Here is a 12,597-nt window from a genome sequence, read left to right as displayed (position 1 = left end):
ATATGTCAATATATTTGAACGGATTGGCACAGAACACCAACAAGGTATTTTAAAGGTATTACAGTATAGTACTATAGATTTCTTCATTAAAACTATTTGTACTAAGGGGTGGAATAAACCGAGACACTGTGCCATCTCCGTAAGCTCAGCAGTGATTCGTGCTCGTATGTCAAATGTTTGATTTATCTCATGCCAATCTTGCAGGTTATACTGTATACACAAATTTCTAGACAAGCAAGCCAAGCATTCAAATTAAGCATCAACATACCTGTGTAATTCAAGGATTGAAATAAATGCTATCCTTGCAGTGAGAGAAAAATACAACTCTCTTTTGTATTCATTCACAATTAGAATTTGACACTTTCTTGTATTGCCAAGTTTGGTTTTCAAACTTACAAAACAAGTCCATCCAGCGATAGAAAACTACTTAGAAACACATAAAAAAATAACAGGCTTAGACTGTAGCTCCTATTTGGATTGACTTACAGTAATTAATAAACTACTAGTATTATTAAACTAGGTTTAACAGCCACATATACTGTAAATACACACTAATTAATCTAGTGAGACACACTATCACAATTTAACAGTGCACCATTATTTTTGTGTTTTGTCTCGTTTTTGCTTTTACTCTTCTTCAGTAAACATTAACTGCAACATTCTGAGATTCTTTGGGTTATGACTTCTATAACTGCTTGTACTCCATCAATACTTTTAAGGGTCATACTACATTAATGTTGCAAATCAATATATAAATGCTTTACAAACTTGAATTGAGACAAAATACATGTTTTTTAATATCATGTTTTTTAATATCATGTTTGCAATATCTCTCTTTGACTGCAAGATCAGCAAAGAGGAGCTTCATCAGAGATGAGCCTCATCAGAGATTTAGACACTATGCCCATATACTACAGCCCATATAATTTGTACTGATCTGTTTTTGAATAATTTATAAAGTGTCCTTTTGCAAATCTGTAGAATGTCACCCTTGTGCAATTAAACACTTAAATGTTCCTTCAAATGTCAGTGCTTTCCTCTTCCTCATCGTCCAAAGTGGTGTCTGATCTGGATATCATCAGCAGCTTTTCCTTGTTGGAGTATTGCCTTTTAATTGCTGGCTGTAGCTCGCCAGAGTTGGCATCTTCCTGGTCAGGAGTAGCTACCTTTCTCTGACCATCTGCCAGTCTTTCCACTGAGACCTCTCGACTGGAGGCTAATATCTCGGAGGACTCAAAAGACTCCCCTCCCAGGTCCCCCAGTTTTATGTAGCCCTTGTTGTTTGAGTAGTCCAGGCGAGGACAGCTGAGGCGACGAGGCCTCTCTGGCTGCCTCTCCTTGGCTGTTGATGGACAGATGCCCAGGTCGATGGACGTTGAGTAGTCCGAGAGGGCGCTGAGGGACAAGTGCGACCCCGTTAGCCTCCGACCGGGTGAGGCAGGCAGGAGCTGTACCTGTGAGCCCTGCGGTGAAGCACGTGGCAACCCCGGGAGGCTGCCCATGCTCTTGTAAACATCCAGCGAATCCTGGTGTGAGATCCCTGCATCTCCTGAGGCCTCCACTTTGGTTTCTGGGTCGCAGGAGCTCCACTGAGCATCCTGGGCCTCGCAGACAACAGCCTTGGCTTTACAGTCAAGTGCACTCTCCACATCTGCTTTTCCAGATCGTCTTCTGTCCTCCACCGCGCAGTTATTAAGTTTTATCACTGGGAGAGTGAAAGCGTTAACGGAGGAGGTGACTATGGACCTGGTCTCCCACTCTCTGGGTTCTGTCACCTGCTCAGTCATCCTGTTCTGCTCTCTGTATATGCTGTAGACAGTGTCGGTGAATGTTTGCCTCTCTGGTGATAAGCTGTGCCGCTTCAGAAAGGACTGCTGCTTCGATCTGCCATCAGCCCCATGCTCTTGTAGTTTTCCTGAAAGCGTGGAGGGCCAGGAGTTGTTGGCAAGCACAGCAGTGCTGTAGGCGGTACTGGGCTTGCCTTCTAAACCCCTCGACTGAACATAGTTCACAAAGCCATTTAGTGGGCTACTGTCCTTGGTCCGCAAGCTGTGGATATCGATAACTGTCGAATAGATGTCCCTAAGGTTGATGATTTTGGTCTTTTTATCTCTGTTTTCATGCAGCACTGCATTGGCACAAATGAAAAGAAAAATTCCAATGCCCATAATCAGAGGGCCAAACACTTTCAACTTATCTGAATACATGTGCTGGGCAAGGAACTCTGCAAAGAAACCAAGGGTTGGAGGAGCATCAGTAGTCGAGGTGCCACTGGTACGATTAAACTCAATGAAGCGTTCATCTATAGGTTGCACATTTTGGCTATTGCTTGTCAAGTTAACAAATACAGGCAGTATTTTGCCATAGGTCCTTGTAGCTTTAGGCTTCGCCACCTGCCGACCGGGGTAAACAGAGCTGTCCTTCGGCCAGTATCCCAGGACGGCCATGGATATTCCCACCAGGAGCACAAGGATCCCCACTCCAGCGACCAGCCCTGAAATGGAGCATAGCTTGAGTTTGCCCTTGACCACCACCACATCATTCTTCCTCTTCTTCTTCGCTTTCCTCTTACGCTTGTTCTCCGCTCGATTCTTTGCCCTGAGCGAGTCTTGTCGCCTAGCAGAAATCCGCAGCAGGCCACCAGTGGCTATCATGATCAGGACTGGACAGCAAGGCAGTCACTCATCCTGGGAAGAAAGGAAATGTAGAGAGGGAGAGAGGGTCAATGACTCATCCAAAACTACTCTTGTTCACTTAGTATCTAGCACATTGAAGTGCCTTCCATGTACATTTTATCGAGAAGTGAACTTCAAGCCAAATAATAAGGCACATCAGTGAAGGATGAACATAAGCATTTATACATGACACTGATAACACTTTTCTGACAAACATTACATCTTTAATGAAACTTTTGCTATATATAGCTGGCCACAAAACCAAGCCTAATATACTAATACTTCTCAACAGGCATATTCTAGATCCAATATTTTCAAACAATTTTACAAAGACAATTTCCAGTAGTAGGAGATGGTCCTTCTCATTTCTATTTTATTGTGACACAAACCCTTTAGAAAATGTCTAAATGGCATGTGTATTTTGAAGGGACTGTGACAAAAGTTTTATAGTTCTGTCAATTTCATTGATGACCAAGAGTACAGATCGATAGTGGTGGTTGCTTACAAGTTGAGCTAGATGTACTTTGTCACAGGTTGAGGGTTAGGAAATGAGGCATGTACCCCATCAGAAATGTGTTTGCCAGCGCAGCTACAAGCAAGGAAATGCACTGAAAATAGAAATGGGGCATTCTGTCACTGATGACACAACTGCAAAGGCAGTCTATAGGCCAGAGGAGGATGGGGATCCCCCTATAGCTGGCTTCCTCCTGACATTTCTTTCCATCGGTGAGTTTTTTCTCGACACCGTTTGAGGGTTTTTCTATCCACTTGGGAATTTTTTTTTTTTACCTCATGCTGTCTGGGGGCTTAGAGCTGGTATATCCTTTGTTTCTTCCCTTCTGTTACTCTGTAAAGCGTCATTGTGACAGACTTCTGTGAAAAGCGCTATACATATAAAATTGAATTAAATGAATATCCAAATGGGTGAATGATTATTGAATAATCACACAGACAAATTCCGGATTCATATCTGACTCAGAACTTGCAGGTAAATTCACTAAGGGATACTCATTATGAAAGTCTACTGTATCTGCAGATACTTATGAATAATGCATTATACCATATCCTGAAATTCAATTTAGCACAGCAATAACAGGGCACATTTTGATGATGGCCATCTCTCTGAGTGAATGCACACTGAAAGCCCATCACTGTGTTGTTTATCCTACCACGCAAAAGTGCACAGCACATTCCCAAACAAATGCCGTATAGGCGAAACCTCAAAAGGTGACATAATCTTTCCTTGATATCAATACATTTAAAGACACCCTCTGTGTACTTAATTTAAGTTTTTCAGCTGAATGACCAAATTAGTACTGGATGAGGGCACTTGCTGCAGAATGCATAGAGGAGGCAGAAAAAAGGCAGGGCGCTTGGCTTAATGAAAAGAGACAACACAAATCACCCATGGACCCTGTGGAGCAATTTAAGCACTCTACCTTGGCATCTGTTCCTGAAAGATCTGCATGCTGCATGATTTCAGAAGAACTGGCCACCCTGTATTCTTCTGCAGTTAGTTAAGTATACAATGCAGTCTCTTTGTGTTGTGCCCACAATCTCAGAAGTGGATACTATTAAGAATGATTAATTTTCTACCAACTGCTGCAGTGTTACATAAATAAAGAGAATAGGAACATGCTGCACCTTTCCTCTCTCATTCATAATGTCTTTCTTTATTTAATCTACAAAGAGCTCCAGAATTATTGGCACCCTTGATAGAAATGAAGAAAAAAGGCTGCATATAATAAACAACACAGATAATAATTTACTTTCGATGTCATGCTCAAACATATGTGAAAACTATATACTTTCATTTCAATACATGCACTTTCATGTTTCAATGTTTCAAGTAATCTCATTCTTTCTGAAAACCATAGGTATCAGACTTATTGGCACCATACATAAATGGTTAAACATAACTTAACTTAAATGTGAAACATACTGAATGGTTTCAAACTTTTCAAACAGTGAAAATGTTTGTGATGGAGGCCATAAAGAAAAGATCACAGCTTAAAAATTATAGAGATTGTTTGCATGTTGGGGTAACCAAGTCTCAAAAAGATGAAGTCTCAATAGAATGGCACCTCCATACCACCAAACTCTTTGGAAGGGTGGCACAAAGACAGCCTTTACTGAGCACAATAAACGAAACCAATCATCTGGAGTCCGCAATTCCTCATTGGAATTATGACTGGAAAAATTACAAAGATGAGAACAAAACTGAACCTTCACATACACACAATCAACGTTTAGCTGCAAAAGAGGAATGCATACAAGGAGAAGAATGCATATCTACTGTCAAATATGTGGTCCAGGGGCATTCATTAAGATCAATAGCACAGTGAAAATCTTGTTGTCTGCCAGGAAGCTGAGACTTGGTAGGTAGATTGTCCAGCAGGACAGCCCACTGTATATTCCAGATATACATTATGATCAAAATCGAATTGTCCCGAGAATACTTTTTTATGATACATAACATATAAACACAAAGAATCTTGAAACCACCCCATTGTTGACCTCCAGCTATACGGTGCTGAAAAACCATATGAAGTGAGAATGCAGAGACAAAGCAAATATGATAGGCAAGGCAAGGTTCAGTAAATCCTCACAAACAATGGGACAGTAATGGCGGTAATGGCCTCCCTGAAGTATTGGTGTCATTTTTCTTAATTTGTGATGGCATGTTTATGATTATGGCCAGGAAAACTAACATCGCACCACAACCTCACACCGCATTCACAAAAGGCCTTTTTCTCCCTGAGCTTTTGGGTCAGTTTAATTGATTGCCTCACAGCTTGATGCCCAGCGTTAACCACAGAGAGAAGGAGATTTTGAGGACTAACTCAAACAAACAATATGTATTGATAATGTTGACTGCATTCCTGATGCAGCACATTGTGTTTTTCAAGTAATGTAATCGTGCAACCAGAGCTATGATCATAAGTACTATATCTAGGTTGACTAAAATTGTTTTCATGCCTTTGTAAAATGTGCATCTTGGTCCAAGAAACATTTTATACTGTAGTCTAGCCATACTTTATCTCAAAGAAAGGAAATGTTCAATATAGCCACATATTAGTTAGTCCTAGTTCATAACCAGCACACCAAAGTTTGAGTGAATCAAGGCTGCCTTGCTAATTGTTTTCTAAATTAACACAGAAACACATACAAACACTCTTCATGAGGCAGGCATGGATGTGTCAGTGACTACTCTCCACAGAAGACTTCACAAACAGATCTACAGAGGCTATATTGCAAGATACAACCACTAGTTAGCCACAAAAACAGGATTATCAGGTTAGAGTTTGCTAATAAGTACCAAAAGGTGAAAATGGTCTTGTGGACAGATTATACCAATGTTAACTATCAAAGTGATGGCAAAAACTACGTGGCCAAAACAAACTGCCCAAGATCCCTTCATCTGTGAAACATGTTGCTGTATGATTTAGGCATGTATGGCTGCCACAGGTACTGGCTTACTTGACTTTATTCATTAAGTAACTGCTGGTAGCAGCAACAGCATAAAATATTCTGAAGAATAAATTCTGTAGTTTACAGAAGCATCTTATCTGCTAAAATTCAACTAAATGCCTTCAAACTGATTGAACGTTACTTCATCCTATAGCAAGACAATGAAACCAAACATACCAAAGCAACAAAGGGGCTTTTGAAAGCCAAAAACGGGCTCAATTCTTGATTGACCAAGTCATTCAGCCAATCAAAATCCAATTGAACATGCATCCAATCTGCTCAAGAGAAAATGTCGCTGAAGATCGCAGCCGTGCAGGTCTGGCAGAGCATCACTAGAGAAGATCAGTCAGTGATGCCTATGGGTCAGAATTCAAGCAGTCATTGCATGCAAATGATATGCAACAAAGCACTAAACATGACTTTCTTTTACATAGAGTAACATTAATATGACGCAAACATAATGGTGCCCTGAAATATGAGGTCTGTGTATAAAAAGTCCTGTAATTTCTACATGGTGAAATCTAAAATTGTGGAGTGCAAAGTAATATTAAGGAAAAAAAGGCTTTGTCTGAAACTTCATGGAGCTCACTATACTTACTGGGTTGGGAATATTGTTAGCCAGTTCTAGCTCCATTACCTGTATAAATCAGGTGAATTAACTAACAGTATGTTCTCCTGCTCTGTGAATAAGTATCACAATTGGTGAGAAAGTTGTGTTTTTAAGTTGCTGTTTTTTCCCCAGTGCCTGTGGGGAGCACCATTTCGTACAGTTGCAGGACCAGCCACTTTAGTGATATGGGTGGATAGACATGTCCTGTCTCCATATAACACCTCTAAAATTAAAGTCACATGTTAATCTACTGTTAATCCTGTTGTGTTTTAATGGGCAGTTAAAAGTACATCTTAGAAATACACATTCTACCATAGAGTTTGCTCTCCCAATAAGAGCATTAAACAAAGTGTCTTGTGCCGCAGTGTCATGCTGAGGCTGCACTAACCTTTGATTAATGGCTCTCATTATCATAAACATTGCTTGTAGGAATGTGTTCTTTATGATACAGGTGGCTCCTCCTCTCTGCACTGCGGCCCTCGTTCATCACCGACCTCTGTTTACCCTGTTTAGGTCCTGAAAAACCCATAAAGATAAAATGATCTGTAAAAACGACTTCCACTTCCTGCCCACGGTGGATTAGTCACTAAAATTCTATTTCTGTCCCCTGTGACGTGGAACAGGCTGAAGATTTGTGTGGCTCTCGCCATATTTATGTCGAAATGAAACAATAACACCTGCGACATGAGTCAATCCAAGACTGATGTTACCAAGGTCGCTTCCTTCTGTGTTTGTTCTGAACATATGCCTGGATATTGTGATAGTGATAAAGGATTTCGCTCTGGAAATGCTTCATACAAATGGAGCGCAGATGATTGCAAAATCTGGAAATCACTTTGACATTCCTGCAATCTAGCTTTTATTTTTGTTGGTAAATTCCTTTTGTAGACTTAATGTTTAATTGTACTATTTTTTACACAGACTATTTGTTTACTTGCCATACACTCTCATGCAGGACTATGCTATATGTCTCAGAAGATACACATACTTTATATAAACAGTACATACACAAAGAAAACTCCAGCTACCAGCAAAGTTAACTAAAGAAGGTAAAACAGGTCTCTCAAAGCCATTACAAGCAAAAATCTTTAAAATATAGAATCTGCTATCAATTGTTATTACATTACATTACATTATTAGCATTTGGCAGACGCTCTTATCCAGAGCAACATACAGTAGATTAGACTAAGCAGGAGACAATCTTCCCCTGGAGCAATGCAGGGTTAAGGGCCTTGCTCAAGGACCCAACGGCTGTGCAGATCTTATTGTGGCTACACCGGGATTAGAGCCACCGACCTTGCGTGTCCCAGTCATTTACCTTAACCATTACGCTACAGGTCGCCCTCAGTAAGTGATATATTTGGAAAAAATCCACACTCAAGTGTAGATTCAGTAAGACTATTATGGAGTTCCTAACAACATGCAACAAACAACATGCCATAGAAAGGAATTGCACTCTTATAAAAACATGTATGTCAAAAACAGATAACTGCATGATAAGTAGCAGCATTTAATTCATTGCAGTATACTGAAATATTGTAATCGTCACCCTCATCTTTACTGAAAAACAGAGATTAAGGCTTATTGGCACCATAGATAAGAATCTAGTTCCATTCAAACATATGGGAAAATGATTGACTTTTATTTCAACACATTTACTCTCGTTTCAATGTTGTTGTTTTCTGAAAACCATAGGCGTCAAGAATATTGCCCCCCAGAACAATTGTTGTAAATAAAATCTAATTAAATTAGATACAATTTTACTTAATTTAGTTAATCTCAGTCTAAAGAAACTATATTGTGTCATTACATAATTTCCAGTTTCACTAGAGAATAAAAATGAGGTAACAAGCATGCAAAATCCCTTTGTCATCCATCAGCATGGGAAAAGCCAAAGAACTGTCAATTCAAGGTAACTGATATTCATACGTCTGGTAATGGGTACTAAAAAATACATAAATGATTAAACATACCACTTAGCACAGTAACCACTTGCAAACGTTACAGAAAGAGGATGCAATGCATGTTATCCCCACAAACAGTGAGGAAAATGGTGAGGGAGGCCATAAAGAACCCAACAAAGTCTTTGGAAGGGTGGCACAAAGACAGCCCTTACTGAGCACAATAAACAAAGCCAACCATCTGGAGTGTGCCAAACCTCATTGGAATTATGACTGGAAGAGGGTGCTGTATTTAAACAGTTTTTAAAGACAAACCGTATAGCACCAAACAATCTGGATGAGCACTCACTGGTTCTAATCTGGTGCACAACTGCCACTCACATCCATGCACAGGAGGTACTGGGAGTCAAAGTGTATTCTGACTGTCTATTGCAGCCTCAACATAGGGTATCATTTTCAGACACAATTCCAATGTCGTGTTGCATATAGAATATTTATATAAATGTACTTGAATGTTTATGATTTTATAGAAATAGAATGCATGGAAAATAATGTACCAATGATTCTAAAGCAGAGTCTTTTTAACAAAATGGATCCCATTGGGAATGATCAATTGTCTCTCTCCAGGGTGCTGAATTGCATGACAAGACACCAGTGCATGTGTCCATTTCTTCAACAACTGAGGTTAATGCTGTAAATATTTTAACCATTTTAGTCTACGAGTGTTGTTGTCAAGTAAATGGCTTAATAAACTGGATGAATAAATCATTTTATTTGGAGGGGATGGTGGAGGGCAGAATATTTAGGCATCCAATATTATTATCAGTGAGATATCTTCATTTCCTTCCATTACTTTACTGGGCTGTAGGCCATTTGGCAGCCTGTATGTGCAAAAGGTGAAAGATGAAAGGTACAGACTGATATTCTCCAGGCTCATTCCTAGATCTCCCTACCAAAAACAAAACCCAAATAATAACCTTGGCGTTATTTTCTGTCCCCGAGAGACAAAAACAGAGCTGCAATGGTTACATGAATGCCACTGGAGTTCAAACATCTGTCCTATACTCACATTATTTTCACTGATACTGTATGCTATAAAAAACATTCCTGTCACATATGTGCCCTTTTGCTGTTGTGTTTTCTGTGTATTCACTCACCTTCCTAATATTTTTCTGTTTCCTTTGCATTTTGTGTCTTATGTCCCTGTTCTCTTTCCGTAGCCCATTCTGTTCTGCCAGTTCATTCTCTTCACCTGTGTCTCCGCCTTCCACTCCTTATATGTATTTCCTACTTGTCTCTTGTCACTCGTTTCACCTGTTACTGATTGTGTGCTCGTTGTTTTTGTATTTAAGCCTGTCCTTTTTCAGTTCTTGTTGTATCTTATTCCGTATCTGTCTTATCCCCTATCTGACCGCCTATTATTTTCCTGTCCCTGGTTCTAGCCGCTGCTTCCTTGTTTCCGTTACCTGTGTTCTTCTGTTCTTCTTCTGTTTGGATTTTCTGTGTACGACATCTGCCTGGATTATTTGTATTCTGCTTCTGGATTGTTCTTTTGATACTTTTTCCTCTGTGAACTGTGTACCCATTACCAAACTATACCTGTTTACCCTTACGCTCTTGATGTCCCTTGATATACCTGTTTGCTGGTTTTTGACCTCTGCCTGCCTGGATCTGCCTTTTACTATTAAAGCCTGCCATTTTCACGTTATCCCTGAGTCTGCGCTTGGTTCCTCTGTCCCACATCCCTGACAATTCCATTCCAGCCAGTTTGGGACTACACTCACTTGTAATCACAAACAAATGTGTTTGGCCTAAATACAGACCATCCTGGATGATTATGTAAAAATAATGTTGGGGTCACCACAAACCTTCTGGAGGTTAAACAAAGTACAGTGCCAATAATGTCTAGAATAGTCAAGCAGTGTCTGTCCCTGTTGGTGTCCAATCAGAGGGGGGTTGTCATATCTGCTGCAACTGCAAGGAGAGGCGGAAACACAGTCCACTACAGGGGTCATAATAAGACATTCTATGACAGGCACAGCATCAGAACAGAAACTGACAGGATTTGTATCATGTGCATTTCATGTAAAAAGTGAGCAAACAGTAATGTGCCAGCAGAGCCCAATCCACACCCAAGCATTCAAGCATGACATTGATATCCTCCAGAGAACTGTTTAGGGTGCCTTTCCTGTACACTGTGGTTCAAATGTCTGACATGTGACCTCCACAAAGTCTCTGTAGCCTTAGCCTTGTTCCAGGAGGAATCTGTGGAGATACACTTGTATCATTCCCCCAACTGTGCAACAGAAAGCTAATCCAAATGCCCAGGGGAATTCTCCAGAAGAGTATCAGAAGGTCAAGGTTGAGCTGCATTCAAAATGTGTGCATGAGATAGAAATGTGTAGTTGGTATGTATCACACAATAACAAACTATTGAGTTTCCCCTCAAGGAATAGGCATACTTCATTCAGACACAATATTCTGGCATGGCTCATAACTGTTAATTTAATAATGAATGCATGCATAACTGACCAAATTCAGCATCTACTAAAAAATGTTAACAAGCCACTCATGTTATTCAAATTTTAAAGAACTGTATTCCTGCCAAAATGTAATACCTTAAAACAGATCATTCTGCTTTACCATCATTAATTGACAGGCGCCACTTTTACGCTTGGCTGTTCCCTGTAATTGGCAAGTCCACATTGGTGGTTTCGGAGCAGTATCGGCTACAACGAATACCCGGCAGATCAGCTCATCAGATTCTACTTTCTGTAAATCGAGGTTCAGAGGACAAATAAAGCACGTGCATATGGTTAACGTATAGGGGCGCAGCAGTTCATATCCTCCTAGTACAAGAGCAGGAACCGGAGCAGTTGCAACTTTATGCCGTAGTTGAACGTTCGTTCTTTGGGGAACGATAATTACGATAAAGTGCAGGCATTATTCCCAGAAGTCTATGAAGTAGAACTAAAACCGATCATGAATAAATGCACGTTTATATCAACAGTGTGACTCACCAGCTATAGCTGTGTACATCAAAACATCTGCATACATAATATGCACAATTAAAAAACGAACACTTGGCAATGGATTTCCAGTAGCCAACATAATCGGTAATTTTGCCCCTAGGAATAACATACGAATCAGTATATTGAATAATATTGTCATTCTAATATTATAGGCTACGAATATATATGGGGGGGCTCTAATATAGGCTTTTGTCAATTCCTGCACATAAGTCTCGCTATTATGTGCGCAATCCTATTGCAAACTATTTCAACATTGCCTCTGCATATATGATTCGTCAGTTGTATTGAATGCCTACCCCAAAGTACGACAAATCAGTGAACGACAGTTTAAAACAGCCGTTGTGTTGCTGATAAATTGCATTAACATTTTTAAATTACAGTTTTTTTGCATGGTTGATAACATCTGAGAGCAGCTTCTTCATACAACACAGCGTAGCTACGTTTTTTTTTTTTAAATGTAACACGAGGCTTTTTTAAAAAATAGCAGCGCCTTCGCATAACATATTCAGATGTGATATTCTCGTATTCTTACTATGATATCGTATGGAGTAAAAATCCATGAGAAATGAAGTATGCTGATATGGTGATATTTGAAGTGATACTCAACGTGAAAAACGATGTAAGCTGCTGAAGGGTTCGTTTCTATTTCCGTATTTATATAATATACTGACCAGTTTAACTTACCGAGGAAGACATGCGAATCAGTACTATAGAAAATATGAGCCATTCCGCGTTTTATTTAAAGATATTTAAAGTTTCTCTTCAGCGAGGGGTGTCGTGCGATGAAAAGCGCTGTAGCGTAGACTCCGTGAAAGTCCATTTGAAAAAAAAAAAACTTCCTCGGTCACGAGCAAAAACATCATATTGTAGTTTCCATAGAGTGTTCCAGTATAGCTGCGTCTCTCTCA

General features: G+C 39.9%; 1 protein-coding gene across 1 annotated transcript; it reads right to left on the bottom strand.

The window, feature by feature from the left end:
* Positions 1-540: 540 nt before the first annotated feature.
* Positions 541-2,654, bottom strand: tmem200ca (transmembrane protein 200C, genome duplicate a). Its single transcript, XM_061240555.1, has one exon. The coding sequence runs from the start codon at positions 2,652-2,654 to the stop codon at positions 1,020-1,022; it is 1,635 nt and encodes a 544-aa protein (XP_061096539.1). The 3' UTR covers positions 541-1,019.
* Between the last annotated feature and the right edge of the window lie 9,943 nt (positions 2,655-12,597).

The sequence above is a fragment of the Conger conger genome, chromosome 4 (genome assembly GCF_963514075.1).
Source record: "Conger conger chromosome 4, fConCon1.1, whole genome shotgun sequence".
NCBI lineage: Eukaryota > Metazoa > Chordata > Actinopteri > Anguilliformes > Congridae > Conger > Conger conger.
This window is presented reverse-complemented; position numbering and strand designations above follow the sequence as displayed.

Coding starts and splice junctions, on each gene's coding strand:
- tmem200ca (XM_061240555.1), bottom strand. CDS start 2,654: ATGATAGCCACTGGTGGCCTGCTGCGGATTTCTGCTAGGCGACAAGAC.